The 20,381-nt window shown below is 40.5% G+C and overlaps 1 protein-coding gene across 8 annotated transcripts in view; it reads left to right on the top strand.

Moving 5' to 3' along the window:
• The window catches only part of EHBP1 (EH domain binding protein 1), a 300,325-nt gene that overhangs the window by 72,476 nt on the left and 207,468 nt on the right, over positions 1–20,381 (top strand). For all 8 annotated transcript variants that reach the window (XM_075863149.1, XM_075863153.1, XM_075863152.1 and 5 more), the window contains one exon: positions 19,916–20,097. In XM_075863149.1, the coding sequence (XP_075719264.1) occupies positions 19,916–20,097 (182 nt within the window). The remainder of the gene's footprint in view (positions 1–19,915; positions 20,098–20,381) is intronic.

Here is a 20,381-nt window from a genome sequence, read left to right as displayed (position 1 = left end):
GTGCTAAAGAAAAATAAATGCTATAAACATCAAATATAACATAATAACTAGGGAACGTTGAAGTCCGAGTTTTCACTATGTTGTGACGGATTGTTGGGCAGGTCTGTGGTGTGTCGTGGTTGTGACTGTTTTAGGCATAAAGTGAGTTTTTCACGCAAATAATTAATTGGGAAAAATATCTGAATTATTTTTATCAACGTCCTTCCGGGTCATATTTCATGGTCCATTATCAGTGGCATCGCTTCATGCAAAATACCAAATAGAAAAAAAATATTAAATTCAACTATTTTACTTATTTAGGTAAATGCATTGGGTCCGTATTTTTCACCATTGAGGGTAATTGCATTTTATGACCCCTACATGCAGAAAATTCAGTGGATACGCTTTTTTTTATATATATTATATATATATATATATATATATATATATATATATATATATATTTGCATACATCAGTAGTATGTGTTTAATATATAAAACCATATAATATATCTTATTACAGGAAAGTAGCATTCTCCTCACTTTTCAGCTGATTATAGTTCCCCTTTCCCTGTCTGCAGGCCCTCTGTAAATAATTATTAACTTATTCATTCCCTCAAGAAATCTGTCTAGAGTAATACAGAAGATGGTAAGGAGGGGGATGCAGCTGCAACTGCTCTCTGTGAGACTACATGCTGTGAGAGGGGAGGGAGAGCAGAAGTAGTGGAGACATCTGACGTCTCAGAGTAGTGAGCACAAAGCTGGCACAACAGGAGGAGACGCCAATTCAGCAGACAGAAGACTCAATAAATAGGTTAGGGCCTGTTCACATCACCTCTGCCCTTCTGTTGAAGGGTTCCGTCTGAGGTTTCCGTCGGGTTAAGCCCTTAGCGGAAAGCAAATGGAAACCTCAGCTTCCGTTTCCCTCACCATTGAACTCCATGGTGACGGAAACCTAGCTAATGGTTTTAGTCTGTCACCGTTTTGACAGGGTTCCGTTGTTGTTGACTAGACCAATAGCGCAGTCGACTGAGGGAAACGGAAGCTGAGGTTTCCGCTGAGGGCTTAACCGGATGGAAACCTCAGACGGAACCCCTCAACAGAACACAGACGGTGCTGTGAACACAGACGGTGCTGTGAACACAGACGGTGCTGTGAACACAGACGGTGCTGTGAACACAGACGGTGCTGTGAACACAGACGGTGCTGTGAACACAGACGGTGCTGTGAATACAGCCTAAGCCACAGAATTTCTGACTTCACAGACTGCAGCACGTCTAGTCTACACCTCCAGTTGAAATCTTGGGTGTAATTGTGGTTTGTTTGTTTTGTTTGGTTGTTTTTTTTTAAATAATAAAATTCTGCCTTCATCCACCACTAGGGGGAGCTTAATGTGTATGGATTTATACAGCTCCAATTGACCACAGTGGGCACAGAATCCAATGGCCTCATGCACACGAATTTATCTGCAATTCCGGATCTGAAATTGCGGATAAAGATACTGATCCATTCAATTCTATAGGCCACGAACACCTTCCCGTATATTTCTGAGTAAGTGTCCGGGCTGTAGAAATGACCCTCAAAAATTAGGACCTGTTCTATTTTTGCATTTACGGTCCGTGCTCCTATACTTTTTAATGTGAGCACGGCCCGCAAATGCGGGTGACAGTCCGCGGCCCATCCGTGCCGTAATCATGGACCGTACGGTTACGCCCACCTGCAGGGGGCCTAAAACTGACTGTTGTGTGCACATTAACTGAGGCCAGAGAGCTAAGAGCGAGGGAAAACATAGGTTGAGCATAGTAAGAGAGGAAGAGTTTTTTTATTTTTTATGTAGGTGGTGGGACCAGCTATCTAACCGCCCAATACCATATTTGAGCTACTATAAAGATTGTTTCAGACGTACATGAATCGTAGCACCCCAATAAAGTGGAAGGTACTTCGGGATGTCCTTTTATTGTAGCTCATTTGCCAAATGATATATTCCTGGAATCCTATGATGGAAATTGACTTTTCGAGGTAAATTTGTGCTTGCATAGAGCAGCTATGGAGAAGTGATCCAGTGTAAAGCATGGTGGTGGAAGAGAGCAGCAGCCTGAAGCTGAGGCAGGAGGTAAATTTGAGACTACTAAGAAAAGTAATTGACCACTTTAAAGCCGCTAACATTGAAGTCAAGAACTTAGTCTAATAATAAATTTGTACTGCGCCAGACTAAAACGGACTGCTGTGTCATACTGATTGAGGCCAGCAGATGGCAGCCTTTGCTCATCTCTGCTGCATTTTCTAGGCCCATAGAGCATCATGTGCATGGAAATAACAGAAAAATAAGGATGGTAAGGTATCCGGCAGAAATGAAATGAATGCAACAGCCAGGCTAAGCTTCCCTGACCCTTCATGAGAAAATAGAGGAAAATGGGAAGAATAAACCTATTGTGCCAGGGGGGTTGATGAAATTCAAGATCCACACACATAATCTGTGGCTCAGCCTCTGAAATGTTAATCCATGGCTAGAATTATTTGAGCTGTAGGTTGCAATTTATCATCTACATGGCACGGTGTCAAACAATGCTCAGTGAATGCGTAATGTTTAGGAGTATACAGGAGAAATCATCTCATACGCCTGAACTGCTGAGTAATGGAATCCTTTAGATCAACTTCTTGAAGTGTTTTCCTGTGCCCAAACCATTGTTGGCGCACCATTCATGTGCTACACAATACGTCCTGCTTGTATTCATGTACACCAGGCCATATTCTGAGATGTAAAGTGTAAGGCGGATCACAATTCTGTCTTTTAACCCCTTAGTGACCAGCCCATTTTAGGCCTTAATGACCAAGCTATTTTATTCGTTTTTCTATAGTCGCATTCAAAGAGCTATAACGTTTTTATTTTTTCGTCTACATAGCTGTATGAGGACTTGTTTTTTGCGGGATTAGTTGTGCTTTTTAATGGCACCATTTTTGGGTACATATAATTTTTATATTAACTTTTATTAACCTTTTTGGGGGGGATTATAAAAAAAAACTGAAATTCCGCCATTGTTCTATGCGTTTTTAAATTGACGCCGTTCACTGTGCGACGTAATTAACATGTTACATTTATTCTATGGGTCGGTACGATCACGGCGATACCACATATGTGGAGGTTTTTTTATGTTTTACGACTTTTGCACAATAAAAACACTTTTGAACTAAAATTATTTGTTTTTGCATCGTCGCTTTCCAAGAGCCGTAATTTTTTTATTTTTCCATCAATGTAGTGATTTTTTGGGCTTGTTTTCTGCGGGACAAGACGTAGTTTTGAATGGTACTGTTTTGGGGTACATGGGACTTATTGATTCATTTTTATTATGACTTTTTTGGGGGGCAATGGAAAAAAATTGCAATTTCGCCATAGTTTTTGGCGGTTTTTTTTTACGGTGTTCACTTTGCGGTTTAAATTACATATTAACTTTATTAATGGAGTCATTACGGTCGCGGCGATACCACATGTGTACTTTTTTTTTTTTTTACACTTTTACTAAATAAAACCACTTTTTATGGAAAAAAATGGTTTTATTTATTTTTTTACTGTACTTTTTATTAATAATATTTATTTCACTTTGATGACTGATTTTATTAGTCCCACTAGGGGACTTTACTGTGCGATATTCCGATCGCTGCTATAATGCTCTGGTATACTTCGTATACCAGAGCATTATTGCCTGTCAGTGTAAATCTGACAGGCAATCTGTTAGGACGTGCCTCCGGCGCGTCCTAACAGGCATATGTCCAGGGCAGACCTGGGGGCTTTTATCAGTCCCCCGGCTGCCATGACACCGCATCGGAGACCCGCGATTGTATTCGCGGGCCGCCGATGAGTGAGAGAGGGAGCGCACTCCCTCTGTAAACAAAGTTAAATGCCGCGGTCGCTATTGACGGCGGCATTTAACGGGTTAAACGGCCGCGATCGAAGTAAACTTCGATCGCGGGCGTTGGAGCAGGAGCTCAGCTGTCATCAGACAGCAGAGCCCCGGCACCAACCTGCACGGGAGACCCGTGCAGGACTTAGACTAGGCTGACGTGAAAAGGCGTCAGCCTAGCCTAAAGCCCAGTAGTGAATGACGTTAAAAGGCGTATTAGTGGTCACTAAGGGGTTAAATGGAAATTGGCTGTAAATAATGTCACTCTGAGAGGAGTCTTGTTTGTCATATCGGCAGCTGATTGAAGAGAAGTGTCTATTTTGTGAGCGATCCTACACTTACTGTGCCGTAGATACAAGAGGAGTTTATTGAGCCGTTCCACTCGGGAATAAAAACCCACACGCCATGCCCTGAGAACAGGTGGGAGACAACCACTCGGAGCTCCATAGTGTGGTGTCACCAGCCAGACTGCTGAGCAAACACTGGGAAATTGGTTTGCAGCAGAGTACTTTGCCTCTAAGGGTCCTATTGTATGGGTCGTGAAACGACCGCCGATCAACAAGACAGCTCGTTGATCGGCGCTCGTTTACTCTTTTCACAAAGAGCACTGATCGGTTTTGTATGGGGATGAGCGATCGTTACTACGATCGTTCATCCCCATAAATTTCCATCATGTCGAAAGCACATCTCACTGTAAACACGGAGATGTGATGCCGACTAACAACCATTTTTTTTTACCCCATTGTAATCCAGTGACGTGTTCTTATCTGTATACAATTGTTTTTCTAAGGGCTCATTTAGACAAGCGTATATGTAGTCCGTGTGACGGCTGTTAAAACAACGACCGTCAAATGGACTGGTGTACTTCAATGGGGTCGTTCACACGACCGTTGTTTCAATGGAGAGTGTGAAGGGTCCATGAAAAAATAGGACAGGTCCTATCTTTTTGCACTTCACTCATCCCTCCATAGATTCTAGTCTATGCATGGTAACGCGTCCCGCACGGGTGCACTCCGGATGTGAAAAACTGCAGTTTTTCACGTCCAAGGTTGGCTACGTTCGTCTGAATGTAGTCTAAGAAGTCAGAAGCAGGAGCGTCTTCCTTTTATACTTGGTAAGTGTACAGTGATGTTCCTTTAGTACAGAGCACCATATAATTACATACTAGTGAAAATCTTGGCTACCTGTTGAAACCACTAGGGGACCAAAACAGCTCCTATATCTAGTCTATATGGGCCGTGTACAAATCTAGATCTCCTAGGTTTTTTTCAAGTATGTTAGAAAAACAATCCAAATTCTTAACCTCTTAAACCTAGAAATGTACCTATATGTGTCTGAATGATCACCAGATGATTCCACCATAGTCGTTATTTTCATTGTGTTTCCCAGCTCTGTGCAGCACTGTTTTTATTTTGCTAGGGCTCGCTGCGGGATTAACATGTAAAGGACTGCTGCCCAACGTGTGAAACACTATCTTTCCAGAGACCTGGATGGAGTAGGGAGAGCAGGGAGCAGAGATGAGGCATGTGATGTGTGTTGTACGGTACTACAGCGAGAGGAAGAGGGGAGATAACCATGTGTACTAAATGTCACACAAGCAGAAAATAAACCTCAGGAGCATGGTAATGTGACTTCATATGAGACTGGCTTACAGAGACATTTTAGCTACAGACAGCACATTAGTAAATTACTAATCTTACTGCAGTTAAACCATTTGTATGGACTTTTTAGAGACCGGAAAACCGGTGACTGACCGCTGTAAGTTTACTATGGGCCATCCTTGTCTTTAAATCAGCGCCAATATATATTTACGGCGCAGGTTTGAGCCAGTGCTGGTTGTGATTGCCAGGTTTCCAGTAGAAGGAGGTTGTTGCTGGGTCTAATTAGACCCGCCACGAACTTAGTGGTGGGGTTTGTCACTGAAGCAGGGCAGATTTCCCCTGTTACAGTGGAAAAGTATGGCGTAAACATATAAACCAGTGGCCTTTTCTGACCTTTTTTTGAGGATTTTTTTAAGGTAAAAAAAATAAATATAAAATACCACACTTCCCCAAAAATCAGCACCCTACCAATCTTTGTCATACTGCTAGCCCTAACTCCTTACCTTAAAGGGGATGTCCGGGCACTGGGTGTTTTTTTTTTATACTGATGACCTATCTACAGAAGAGGTTATCCATATATAATCGGTGGGGGTATGACACCCGGACTACGCACTGATCAGCTGTTACGTCTGGCACCAGATGTCCGTGCCAGAAGCAGATGGCTCTGGTCACAGTATAGTGGCCGTGCTGCAGTACTGTAGCTCTGCTTCTATTAAAGTGAATAGGAGCAGAGTTGCAGTACTGCAGCACGGCCGCTAAACCCTGTACAGAGCCATCTGCTTCCAACACGGCCACTGCATAACATCTGGTGCCCAGAGGCAGCTGGAACAGCTGATCAGTGCGGGGTCCGGGTGGTGGACCCTCACTGATCATATACTGATACCCTATCCGGTGTATAGGTCATCAGTATGAAAAACCGCCCTGCGCCAAGACAACTCCTTTAAATTGCACATGCAATATATCAAAATTAATGGTAAACAATGACCAGTATGAATAAAAAGTCTATTTAAGACTATGTTCTGTCTAGAAAAATCAGCTCTGGATTTTTTTATGTGGCTTTGCACCACAGGTGTTTTGGGTTGTTTTTTTTGCAGCGTTTTTTTACGCGATTTTTTTTTTTTTTTTACGTGGCCTTTCCCTATTTCTTCAACAGGCAAAGAATAAAACTGCAAGCGTTTTTTGACATAAAACGCATCAGGTGTTCGTGGCATTTTTTCCGTCTCCCATTGATTTCAATGGTGTCTTTGAGGCGGAAAACGCCTCAAGATAGGATATGTCTCTTCTTTTTCCTGCGAGCAGAAAAAAACGCTTCCACCTCCTATTGAAAACAATGGGAGGCAATTTTTGGCAGTTTTATCAGAAAAATGTACTGGAATGTAAGAGCTCTTATAACCTGCATATCCCCATTTAGTAGCAATTACCTCCACTGAACGTTTCCTGTAGCTGTAAATAAGATTTGCACAACATTGAGGTTGAATTTCAGACCATTTCTCCCTGAAAATTTGTTTCAGCATTCATTCACAGATGTGAGGGCGATCCAACCTGCACCCGCCCAATTTTCAAAAGCAGAAAAAAGAAGCAAAAAAACAAACCACACGTTTCTTTGAGTGATGAGCTAAGAAAGAGACCCGTGTGTGAGTTCTGCCGATCTCCTCAGTGTGTGGTGTTGGATCTTCGTACCTGGATGTTTGCTTTGGCCTAGCGTCATTACCATGGTGGTATAGTGTATGAGTTTGTCGCCTTGCAGCACGGAGGCCTTGGATTCATTTTTTATGAGTTGCTGCCTGGTAACTAAAGTTTCTTCCGGGTAATATAATTTTCTCTCATACTAAAGAGACATACTGACTGATCAGTTACCCTGTGGCAGGTAAAAAGTAATCTGTCCATGAATTGATGTCCTTACATAGAGAAAATAAAGCCATTTTTAGCCAAGTGCATCATCTCACCAGGATAAATAGATTCAACAGAGCCGTGCACAAAGGACACATTGTGATAACCTAGAGATCTTCATCTTCATTGAGAAGTCTTCTGAATGCGCATAGTTGGGGGTCCCTCTCTGGTCACCACACTAGGCATTCACACTAATGAAGAGAAGCTCGCCCCCGACAGGTTTTATATTTGATGTTTACATGAATGTCCCTTCACCGGATATATACTTGTGGGTATATACTCACTGATGAGCCACCACCCTCTTGTAGAACGCCACCACTCAACGTGAATACAAATGAAATGAGTAAATGAACTCACAATATAAACCTCTTCGATGTGAGGATCTTATAGACAACCTGAAGGACCTCCTCATGAAGCTCTTTGTATTCAGTTGAATTGGTTACTTGGAAGTAAATGATGGAGTTGTCTGGTGTATTGTTCTCTACTATTCATAACCTGGCTCTATTTCATGATTAGAGGTGGGAAGCCCTTTTTGTTTCTGACACATCTCTTCATAAAGATAATACATTGGAAGAAAATTCTCTGGCCTTTGAAGACTAGATTCACATATTGCCTGTTTCCTAACTTGACGAATAAAAAGGGTTCCTAATCTTTGTGAAAGATGCTTTGATGGCCGTAGGGTTCCAGGTTTAATGTATTGGTTGAACGTTGGACCTCGGAGCTGGCTTAGACGTTTCGAGGGCTGTTATGGAGGTCTATGGGTTGTGCACATAGAAATTAAATGGCCATGTGTCCATATATATATATTTTTTTAAACTATTTTACGTCTTGTTTTGTAGGCGTTAGAATCCTAATACGTTTGTTTGGGTCGATTTTTAAATATTTGTACTTTTCCGAAAAAACTTTTGTTAATATTATTTTGTATAAACTTGCTGCAGCTGCTGTCGTTTACAACGGAAGTTTGAGATATTTTATTGTGCACAATAGTCACTTGAGCTGTAGTTTACAAGAAATTGTTTTGTTACTCCATTATTGAAGATATCCTATGTTGAACAATTTATGGAAAAAAAAAAACAACACGAACTCGTTAGAAAAGGCTTGTGGTTGGAAGAATCCAAACAAAAATGTGTAGAGGACATAAGCGGTTTGATTTTTTACCTGTGAGTGTCCAATTTTGCCTCTATTCCTAAAATAACAAATTAAAAGCATTGTCCCATGGGGGCTTGATTTTTTACGGGACAAGTTTTATTTTTTCATGGCACCATGTACTTGGGAACGGGACAAAAAATATTTGTGGGTTAGAATATGAAAAAAAACAGCGGCGACTCCATTGTTTTCTGTGCTTTATTCTGCGGGACAATACAATTACGTCGACAAAATTTATATATTTTCTATATTTTATTACTTTTACAAGGAAAATAACTGAATAAAATGTATTTTGTACATAGAAAAAAACTTTATTTAACTTTTTTTTTTTTATTAGTCCCCCAAGGGGATTTGAACCAGTGATCGTTGGATCGTCTTTCTGTCGGGCTTCTATGCCCCCTCTTTCTAATGATTTTAATCCCGCAGACGCTATTGACCGCAGCATTTAATGGGTTAAACAAGCTAGATCGAGCTCGATCCCACCTGTTACTGTGAAGTGTCGCCTGTAACATACAGCTGACACCCGCATTGACTGGAGCAGGCTCAGCGGGTGAGCGCACTCCATACCTCCCCTACCCGGCTGTGACGTAGGCATAGGTCGAATGTTGAGAAGGGGTTAAAGGGATTTTCCTGGACTTTGATATTGATGACCTATCTTTATCCTCTCAATCAGATCGGTGGGGTCTGACTCCAAGCACCCCTACAGATCAACTTCATTGCTTACTGGGCATTACTCCATACATTAAATAGTGGCTGTGCCTTGTACTGCAGCTTAGCCCCATTCACTTGCATGGGAATGAGCTGCAGTTCCATGTACAGCCACTACCGAATGTACGGAGCCGTGCCTGGTAAGCAATGAACAGGAGCGCCATTGTCTCCTCACTCAACTGATCGGTGGGTGTGCTGGAGGAAGCACCCCCACTTATCTGATATTGATGACCTATTATAATGAGTCACAGAAAACCCATTTAATTTGAATGACCAACATGTAATGCTATATTTGAATGGGCAGATGCTGCTTCGGGGTGAGAGCCGACCCCTTTTAATTGGATTCCTCTAGTTTTTTACCTAGTTTGTTCATGCTTCTGAGAAAAAGAAAAGAGATTGTAAGCCCACTGGGACAGGGATTGATGTGATTGATTACAAACTGTGTACAACGCTGCAGAATAAAGTAACATTACATATTATGTGATCATTGGTAAATTAATTTAAATTACAAATAAGTCACTGAGAAGCCTGAAGATCTAATGTGAAGCCAGGACATTCTGCAGAAAAACAATGTGGTTACAGAATTTGTAATAATAAGCCTCTGTTCACACTGCATTATGGCTTCCATTTTTAAAGGATCCATGTCGCACTGGTTCATTAATTTACTATGAGCCCTTCAAGTTCTCTTTACTGGGTAAAATAGTTCAATAGTATATTCTATTCTGCCTGTCCAGAGCAATATATATCTAAAGGAACAAAACCACGAGTCAGTATGAACAGAGCCAAATACTGATAGTTATGACAAACAATACCCATGTTTCTTTTTCAAAAGTCTTTTGTGTGATGTTTTATTTTTAAAGGAACATTTCAAGAAAACAGACACAATGTATAATGCCTAGTGCAGCGCGTGAAGTGGCTTCTATCTTCTGCTGCTCTTTGAATCCCTGTGTCATGCCCCGCCCCCTCATGCGCTGCACTCGGCATAACACAGTGTTTAAAGAGGACCTGTCGGCTCTCCTGAAATTTCTGTTTTATTCCCCATGAAATAACAATTCTGGAGACCCTTTTCCTTAGAACTCTGCATTGTGCTTCTCCTCTGTTCTTCCTCCTGGAAATTCATGAATAAATTGACAACTGGGTTTTACCATTCTTTGACACTTTCCAATCAGAGCTGATTGGGACACACCTCATTGACCAGGGGAATGGTACACCCAGTTTATATGTAGTTGTCCTCACTCACTGTACCCAGTGGCGCTCACAATTTTAATTCACTTTTTGTATGTTTTTGGCGTGTGAGAGATAAGCAGAGTACCAGGAGGAAACCCACACAAATACGGAGAACATACAAACTCCATGCACATGTTATCCTTGGTCGGATTCAAACCCAGGACCCCAGCGCTGCAAGGTGCTAACCACTGAGCCACCGTGGAACAGAGGAACGGCACAATACAGTGTTTTAAGAAAAGATGCTCCAGAATTTTTATTTCGTGGGGAATACACGTATTTTCTAAAACAGACCCGTCAGATGAGCAGAAAGATCCTCTTTACGCTGGACATAATGGACGATAATCGTTAATGATGATCGTTTTGTCAACGTTAAAAGTAACGTTTTTGGTTCCGACCGATGGAAAACAGAATGGCGTAGCTAAATCATTGTGACCAGTTAATACTTGCAGTCCTGCGAGAGTAGCCATATTGTGAAGCATAGCCTCTTTTGTAATAAAAAATAAGGCTGTACTTCTTTATAGGTTTCTCCAAATATATCATTTTTTCCCATTTTATTTCATGCACAGTTATTTATCCAGAATTTATTGTCGTCCTGTAAATGTGAGTGCGCTTCATGGAGATCTGTCGGTCCCCGCATGCTTTTCGAGTCCGTTTATTCCTAAATCTACCCTGATCAACGTGAATGTTCGTTGTAAAATGTGTGTTGCAGGCGCCAATTAAAAAAGTCCTCTCAGACATGAGGTATTGCGGGTCATGACTTGTCTTCTATCAAGGGTAATTGAGTTGTCATCTAAGCATGTTGAGTAACACATTTCGCCTAGGTTTCCAGTAAGCGCGTGAACTGGCAGCCTTGTTTAACCTATTGTTCAGGTTAATTGACTCCTTCAGATGACTCAATTTATGGTCTAGTGAATACTATTCCCTTGTTAAAGAGTAAAATTCATCTTCTTCATTTGTCACAGATAATACGAGAATTCTTAACCCTTAGCTGGCATTCGTTTGACAACTTTGTAGAACTGGTCATCTAAAGTGGTCAAAAATTCCTGTCCCTTCTTGCCCGTACAAATGAGACAGAACAAAGATTGCACCAGTAGTGCCCATATCTTTTTATATAGGGCAGCAATTGGTACTGGGTGTATGTATTTATATAGCTGAAGTACAGTGATGCATAGATCTTCCTATCCTCATCAAGGGCTTGCCCTCTGTCCATCTGACCCTATTACTGACAATCGCCCCACACTTGTATCTACGATGGGCGATCTTTTAATTTTGATTTTTTTTATCCTTAGCTGCCATGAAGGGTGTGCCACCTCTTATGTCCCGTCACTGATGTTTTTATAATTAAGGTGTGGTACATACAGTATATATTTCTTCATAGCTTGTGTTTAGGGAACTGGAAAATTAGAATTTTGCTTGAAGCTGTGAAATGTCAAATATGGAATAAACACGTTAATGTGTTTTTTTTCCGCTTGATACTTTGTGAAGAAAACATTTAAAGCGTTAAGTGCTCCTCTCCCTGACCTCAGGTGTCCTGCTCCTTGACCTTACGTAGTTGGAGCATCCAATAGACTGTCATTCCATGTCGATCTTCAAAGGCAACATCTGACAGTAGGAGCAGCCGGGGTCCTCCACAAGGGGAGACTGTGTTCTCGTTTCGGTACAAATTGAACTCTTCACCTTGTATTAATATTTGAACTAATGACAGACTTGTAAAACTGGTTTAAGATCCTATTAAAAGTGTTTACATTAGAAAACCTCTTCCTTCACTTTACTGTGTGGTCAAATTACATAACCAGGCGAAACAATGGATAGATTTTATGATGTGGGGACTTCTAATTCACTTGCATAAAGGTTTAGAAGATTTCCTGCAGAATTGGCATCTTAAATTATTACAAAAAATTGACCAGGGTAGGAGGGATGCATTAAAGAAAAAAAAAAAAAAATGACTCCCCTCACAGATCCCCTTCATTCCAGCGCTGCAGCTCTGGTACTCCCCGCCGCTGTTGATTGACATGGCTGCTGTGATGATGCGCTTGTATACCCAGATGATCACTGCAGCCAATCGCTGGTCTCATTTGATATACGGAACAGGATTGCTGAGGCTAGAGATTGGCTGCAACAATCACGTGTGTATACGGCCACGCGATCACTGCAGCCATGTCAATAAACAGCGACAGGAGGACTGGAGCGGCAGCGCTTGAACTCCAGGGATCTGGGAGGAGTAATGGCTATTATTTTTTTTATATATATATATATATATATATATATATATCTGTCATTTGAAGTATACAAAAAAAAAATATATATATATACAGTGAAGGAAATAAGTATTTGATCCCTTGCTGATTTTGTAAGTTTGCCCACTTTCAAAGACATGAACAGTCTAGAATTTTTAGGCTAGGTTAATTTTACCAGTGAGAGATAGATTATATTAATAAAAAAAACAGAAAATCACATTGTCAAAATTATATATATTTATTTGCATTGTGCACAGAGAAATAAGTATTTGATCCCTTTGGCAAACAAGACTTAATACTTGGTGGCAAAACCCTTGTTGGCATGCACAGCAGTCAGATGGTTTTTGTAGTTGATGATTAGGTTTGCACACATGTTAGATGGAATTTTGGCCCACTCCTCTTTGCAGATCATCTGTAAATCATTACGATTTCGAGGCTGTCGCTTGGCAACTCGGATCTTCAGCTCCCTCCATAAGTTTTCAATGGGATTAAGGTCTGGAGACTGGCTAGGCCACTCCATGACCTTAATGTGCTTCTTTTTGAGCCACTCCTTTGTTGCCTTGGCTGTATGTTTCGGGTCATTGTCGTGCTGGAAGACCCAGCCACGAGCCATTTTTAATGTCCTGGTGGAGGGAAGGAGGTTGTCACTCAGGATTTGACGGTACATGGCTCCATCCATTCTCCCATTGATGCGGTGAAGTAGTCCTGTGCCCTTAGCAGAGAAACACCCCCAAAACATAATGTTTCCACCTCCATGCTTGACAGTGGGGACGGTGTTCTTTGGGTCATAGGCAGCATTTCTCTTCCTCCAAACACGGCGAGTTGAGTTAATGCCAAAGAGCTCAATTTTAGTCTCATCTGACCACAGTACCTTCTCCCAATCACTCTCAGAATCATCCAGATGTTCATTTGCAAACTTCAGACGGGCCTGTACATGTGCCTTCTTGAGCAGGGGGACCTTGCGGGCACTGCAGGATTTTAATCCAGTACGGCGTAATGTGTTACCAATGGTTTTCTTGGTGACTGTGGTCCCAGCTGCCTTGAGATCATTAACAAGTTGCCCCCGTGTAGTTTTCGGCTGAGCTCTCACCTTCCTCAGGATCAAGGATACCCCACGAGGTGAGATTTTGCATGGAGCCCCAGATCGATGTAATTTTGTATGTCTTCCATTTTCTTACTATTGCACCAACAGTTGTCTCCTTCTCACCCAGCGTCTTACTTATGGTTTTGTAGCCCATTCCAGCCTTGTGCAGGTCTATGATCTTGTCCCTGACATCCTTAGAAAGCTCTTTGGTCTTGCCCATGTTGTAGAGGTTAGAGTCAGACTGATTAATTGAGTCTGTGGACAGGAGTCTTTTATACAGGTGACCATGTAAGACAGCTGTCTTTAATGCAGGCACCAAGTTGATTTGGAGCGTGTAACTGGTCTGGAGGAGGCTGAACTCTTAATAGTTGGTCGGGGATCAAATACTTATTTCTCTGTGCACAATGCAAATAAATATATACAATTTTGACTATGTGATTTTCTGTTTTTTTTTTTTATATAATCTATCTCTCACTGGTAAAAGTAACCTAGCCTAAAAATTCTAGACTGTTCATGTCTTTGACAGTGGGCAAACTTACAAAATCAGCAAGGGATCAAATACTTGTTTCCTTCACTGTGTGTATATGTGTCTATATATATATATATATATATATATATATATATATATATATATATATCCAAGAAAAAGAGACTGGAAAAAGAGACCGTTTCTGGCTATTGACACAGTGCTGCTCCTATGTTTGGATCTTCTATATATATATATATATATATATATATATATATATATATATATATATATATATATATATATATATACACATAGGACAAAGGAACGGCACCAGGACTTAGATGAAAAATGGTTGCTTTATTCACCTCAAGTAAGCACTAATAAAGCAACCATTTTTCGTCTTCATTTGAAGTCCTGGTGCCATTCCTTTGTCCTATGTTTTTTTCTACAAATTCGTTGTGGAGATGATTCATCCTCTGGTAACATGCACATGGCCTAATATTTAGCTGTGTTCAATTGTGTTTGGACTATGTGTGTATGTGTGTATGTGTCTATGCTTGATAAAGGTCCTATAGCAGGACGGAAACGTTGCAGCTTGTGCTTGCTTAATAAACCACCATTTTTTCCACGAACACGGAGTGCTGTGGGATTTTCTTCAATATATATATATATATATATATATATATATATATATATATATATATATATATAATTTGTACCCTTTGAATGCTATCTGGAGCCCTTTATAAGGCCCCGTGTTTTACGGATCCGTAATTGCGGATTATAGTACAGACCCGTTCATTTCTGTGGCCCATCGACGCCTTCCCGTATATTTATGGGAAGGTGTCCAGGCTGTTGAAAGGATCCGCAAAAAATATGACGTCCTATTTTTTTAATTTACGGATTATGCTCCTATACTTTCTAATGGGAGCACGGCCCACAAATGCGGATGACTGACCGTCCATGCCTGTAATCACGGACAGCGCACTGGGCCTTACCCAGCATAAACGTTAAGGAACTAATCCCTTTTTCCCTAATACAGCAATTGTAAAAAAAAAAAAATCTGTAGTAGTGTAAAATTAAAAGGGAGATCCGGCTCTTTGCCCCAGCACAAAAATTCATCCGGGCCCCTTATGACCTCACTATTTTCCTAATTGAAGAGGGTACTGGTATGCTGAAAGGTTGTGTCAACTTTTTGCCAAATTAGAAATTGCCTCTTAGGAAATTAGTTGTTTATCACGATCGCTCCTGTACCCTGTAAATTATAATAATCTGTGAAGAAAAAAAATCAGCTTTGTAACATTTTTTACCAATGCACCTGATAGTGATGATTTACAAAGGATTGTTTGTTACAATTAGTATTTAACTTTACTTTTAACTTAAAGGTGTTGTCCAGTTTGGGAAAACCCATCTTCTTTTACCCTATTCTAGATTAATAGACAGTGGTCCTCTGTTCAAGCTCTTGACCCATAGGGTAGAGAGATTACAAAGCGTGACTTTCATTCTGGAGGACCTGTTCTGTATTACGCAGATAACCCATTGATAGAAATGGGCACTGTGTAATGCTTAATTTTACCTGTGGTCGCGCTGCAGGGAAATCAAACACTTACTGGCAGGTTACCCCGCAGATGACCGCTGATTGCCATGGGGCCTCTATTGTCAAGGGACCCTTCTAACAAGTAGGGATTGTACACAACAGACAACCCCTTTAACCCTTTCGCTGCCGGGAATTTCTGGACATTTTGCACCTCCGGTAGCCAGGACCATTTTCATTATTTTTATGTGTACAAGTAAAACCTGATTGATAAAAATTCAAATATTAAGCAAAGAGTCCAACTTTTTTCAGCAATCACATGGTACCTTGAACAAGGTCTTATAGGGTTTGTGCACACGATAGCAGGCATTTACGTCTGAAAAGACAGACTGTTTTCAGGAGAAAACAGCTGCCTCGTTTCAGACGTAAATGCTCCTCCTCGCATTTTGCGAGGCTTCTCTAACATCCGTAAATTTTGAGCTTCTCTTCATTGAGTTCAATGAAGAACGGCTCAAATTACGTCTGAAAGAAGTGTCCCGCATATAATGTATATAAGTGTCCTACATATAATGTATAAGTGTCCTGCATATAATGTATAGAAGTGTCCTGCATATAATGTATATAAGTGTCCTGCATATAATGTATAGAAGTGTCCTGCATATAATGTATAGAAGTGTCCTGCATATAATGTATATAAGTGTCCTGCATATAATGTATATAAGTGTCCTGCATATAATGAATATGTGTCCTGCATATAATGTATATAAGTGTCCTGCATATAATGTATATAAGTGTCCTGCATATAATGTATATAAGTGTCCTGCACTTCTTTTGACGAGGCTGTATTTTTACATGTCGTTTGACAGCTGTCAAACGACGACGCGTAAATGACAGGTTGTCTGCACAGTACGTCGGCAAACCCATTCAAATGAATGGGCAGATGTTTGCCGACGTATTGTAGCCTTATTTTCAGACGTAAAACGAGGCATAATACTCCTTGTTTACGCCTGAAAATAGGTCGTGTGAACCCAGCCTTAGAGGAACATACCCTCTTAACTACTCGTTTTACTCCAGAAAAATATCCCAAATATTATTTTCTCACTTATCCTTTCATTTTGGGAGAACCAAAGTCGCCCGTCCACTTCCCCTAAGCAGCACCCCCCTTTTTATTTTCTTTCTTTTTTTCTTTCTTGCTCTTTTTCTTTCTTTTTTTTTTTTTTCTTTTTTCTTTTTTTCTTCTTTTTCTTTCTTTTAGCGGAAACAATAACGCTATTGATTCTGCCCAAAAAACTGAAGCCTTACGGAACTGAGAAAACCGGAATCCATTTGCAACAGAAGCATTATCATTCAAATCAATGGTATTGTAAAAGGAAATTATAGTTTCCATTCATGGCTTCCGCTAACAGAAAGGTCTGACGGAAACCATGAACAGAAGCCCGACGCAGATGTGAGTGAAGCCTAACACACATTGAAAAATGAGTTCACTTGACTTTTATTAAATCTTATTAAATTTGCGCCTAAAACCTACATCCAAGCTGAGGCTTACACACAATGTAAAAATAACAGATCAAGGTGTGAAAAGTTTATATTATACCATAGGCATCTACATCAACAAGAGCTTGTGCTCTCAAAAACGCTAACAGAGGCCCATGCAACATTTGACATTCATAAGCAAATGTGATAAAAATATATAGTGCACATCCCATCCAGCTACTATGCTACCAAAAATCACTTTTTTTTTTTTAGAGCACACAGCATATAGTTTAGATCATCCTTTAAAATACAATTTCGTTTATATGGACAACTTGTGACAATGGGTGAGCAAGTGTGCTTTCTGATTGATAAGGAGGGGTTATGACATGAACAGAAGTTCATGTTCTCCTTTCTTTAGCTATCGTCTAAAGACATACAGGGACAGGAGGTGGAGCACAGATCCTCCTCCTTACCCTACATGCTGTCAACTAGTCCCCTGCTGGCCCTACCTCTGCTCCTTTACACAGGCCTAACTGGGAGCTGCACATCTTTGCAGCTCCAACTTCAGCCTGTTCTGGCTGGATCACTGCAAAATTCTTTGTTTTAAACAAGAAAAAGATCACGGCTCTAGCTGCGATTTAGCCTGAGCTACGTCCCTGCTGCAGATGGGCCTATCGGCTACGTCCTTGGCTACTGAGTGCTTCCCTGCCATGACGTTTAAGATACGTCCTAGGCAGGGAATGGGTTAAAGAGTTGTCTGCTTGCATAATCCCTTTTTGTTTGACGGGTTCACTGATAATTTTATAATCACAGGGCGCCCCACTGCTTGAACCTCCAGCAATCTGCTGTAATCTGTGAGGGAATCTAGCTGTGAGTGTGGTATTGCAGTGCCACTGCAGGGGAAATAAAGCATTACATGATACCCATTGAAATTGATGGGCTGAACATGGAATACATAGATGTCCTCGATCCTCCAGAGATACTTTGTAACCACTATCAATTCTGGCTGACAAATGAGGGTCCTGAAGAGTAATTATTATTATTATTATTATAATATTTTTTTTATTTTTTATTTTTTTTTGTATACCCACAAGGAATATGTGCTACCGTGGCATACCTCACCCATAGGCTCCCATGTTGAAAAAAATAAAAGTATACCATTCTGTATATGTTTTTTTGCGGGATGCAATAGCATAATTTACTACACTATTCCATACCAAAAAAAATAAAGTATACTGACGTATACCAGGACACTCTTTTGGTCTCTGTTGGACAAATGGAATCCTACGTGCACATTAGGCTTGTACGCCAGGAGATTTCCCGATGATTTAAATCACCCCTTTCCCCAGATCACATATAAAAATAAATAAACTTAAACACATTAGGTTTGTCCGAAAATGCCTGAACTATAAAAATATAAATATATTTTTCCAATACAGTGAATGCCATAGCGGGGGAAAAAAAAGTTAAAATGGCCGTATCCGTTTTTTTGCCACTTCAACCCCCCAGAAAAATGTAATAAAAAGCGATCGAAACGCCAGACATTACCCAAAATGGTATTAATAAAAATGACACCTTTCCACGTACAAAAATACGGCTTACACAGCTCTGTACACCGAAATATAAAAGTTACGGGGGTCACAATATGGCGATGCAAAACATTTTTGGTTTCTTTAAAAATTATTATTTTTTATAAGGTTACCAAAACATAACAAAAACTATATAAACTTGCTATCACCGTGATCGTACTGATCCGCAGAATAAAGGTAACATGTCATTTTCACCATACAGTGAACACCGTAAAAAACGAAACCCATAAGAAAATGGCGGAACTGCTGTTTTTTTTTTCCAATTCCACCGCATTCTGAATTTTTTTTTTACAGCTTCCCCGTACATCACATATATTAAATGGCACCATTAGAAAGTACAACTTGTCCCGTAAAAATTAAGCCCTCATATGGCTGTCAATGAAAAAATAAAAAAGTTATGACTTTTTGAAGGCGGGGAGGAAAAAACAAAATCATCAAAATTACAATTAGTCTGATCCTGAAAGGGTTAATATATTTATATTGTGCATGCCCTGATTAATAGGCGTTTGGCTGTAAAATTCCCCTAATCAGCGTGGGAATTTCACAGGTAAATCGCATGCACCACAGATTAGAATTGTATGTTGAATGTGGTTTCAGGTTACGATGACCCAGGGAAGACATTTTATTTTAAAAAGATTGTAATCTAAGGACATTGTAACTTGAAGGACCATTATATCCATTCCAGTATTTGTCATTGTGGCTCAATATGCTATGAATAATGTTTATTATTCTAAAATAACATGTTTGCCTTCGTTGCTTGCTTTTTGTAGGTATCATTGGTACTGGACTCTAAGGCCAGTTACACGTGACAGAGTGCCATTTTTCACGCCATGCGAGTGGCACCCGATAGTTTTCACGGACCCATTCACTTTAGCGGGTGAATCACGGACCCGACTCTCTAATCCGTGGAAAGATAGGACATGTCCTATCTTTCCCTGGATCCCGAACGGGACTCAGGCGGTACACACATTCATGTGCATTAGGCCTAAGGGTCCTCCATTGTTGACACACAAATATGTAGGTGTATTCCATATTGAAATATTCTACAAATTCAGTGAATTTATATCTTCTATTTGTAGGAATCTCCTTCTGGTCGTCGAAAAGCTCTTGCAACCAGCAACATCAACATGAAGCAATACGCAAGTCCCATGCCTACCCAAACGGATGTCAAGCTAAAGTTCAAACCCCTATCCAAGAAGGTTGTATCAGCCACTCTGCAGTTCTCCTTATCCTGCATCTTCCTCCGAGAGGGCAAAGCTACGTAAGTTTTATTCCGATGCCAGTTTGAGTTTTCAATGTTATTCTATTGAGCAAAAAATGACGTGTTCCAGGGAAGGAAGGCTCGGAGAACCGACTGTGTTAATTGAAGGTGTTTTGTGACTACTGTTTGTACCCATCGATGTTCTGGAGCACCAGCTGTTAGTACATTTAATGGAATGTTAATGTAGGGCCATGACATTTTCGAAGCTCGGGCTGTTTTGACTTTCGGAGGGGAGGAGGGGCATTCAATTACTGTAAGAAAAAATGTGGTCCCTTCTATTGAAC

Source organism: Rhinoderma darwinii, chromosome 4 (assembly GCF_050947455.1).
Source record: "Rhinoderma darwinii isolate aRhiDar2 chromosome 4, aRhiDar2.hap1, whole genome shotgun sequence".
Lineage (NCBI taxonomy): Eukaryota > Metazoa > Chordata > Amphibia > Anura > Rhinodermatidae > Rhinoderma > Rhinoderma darwinii.
This window is presented reverse-complemented; position numbering and strand designations above follow the sequence as displayed.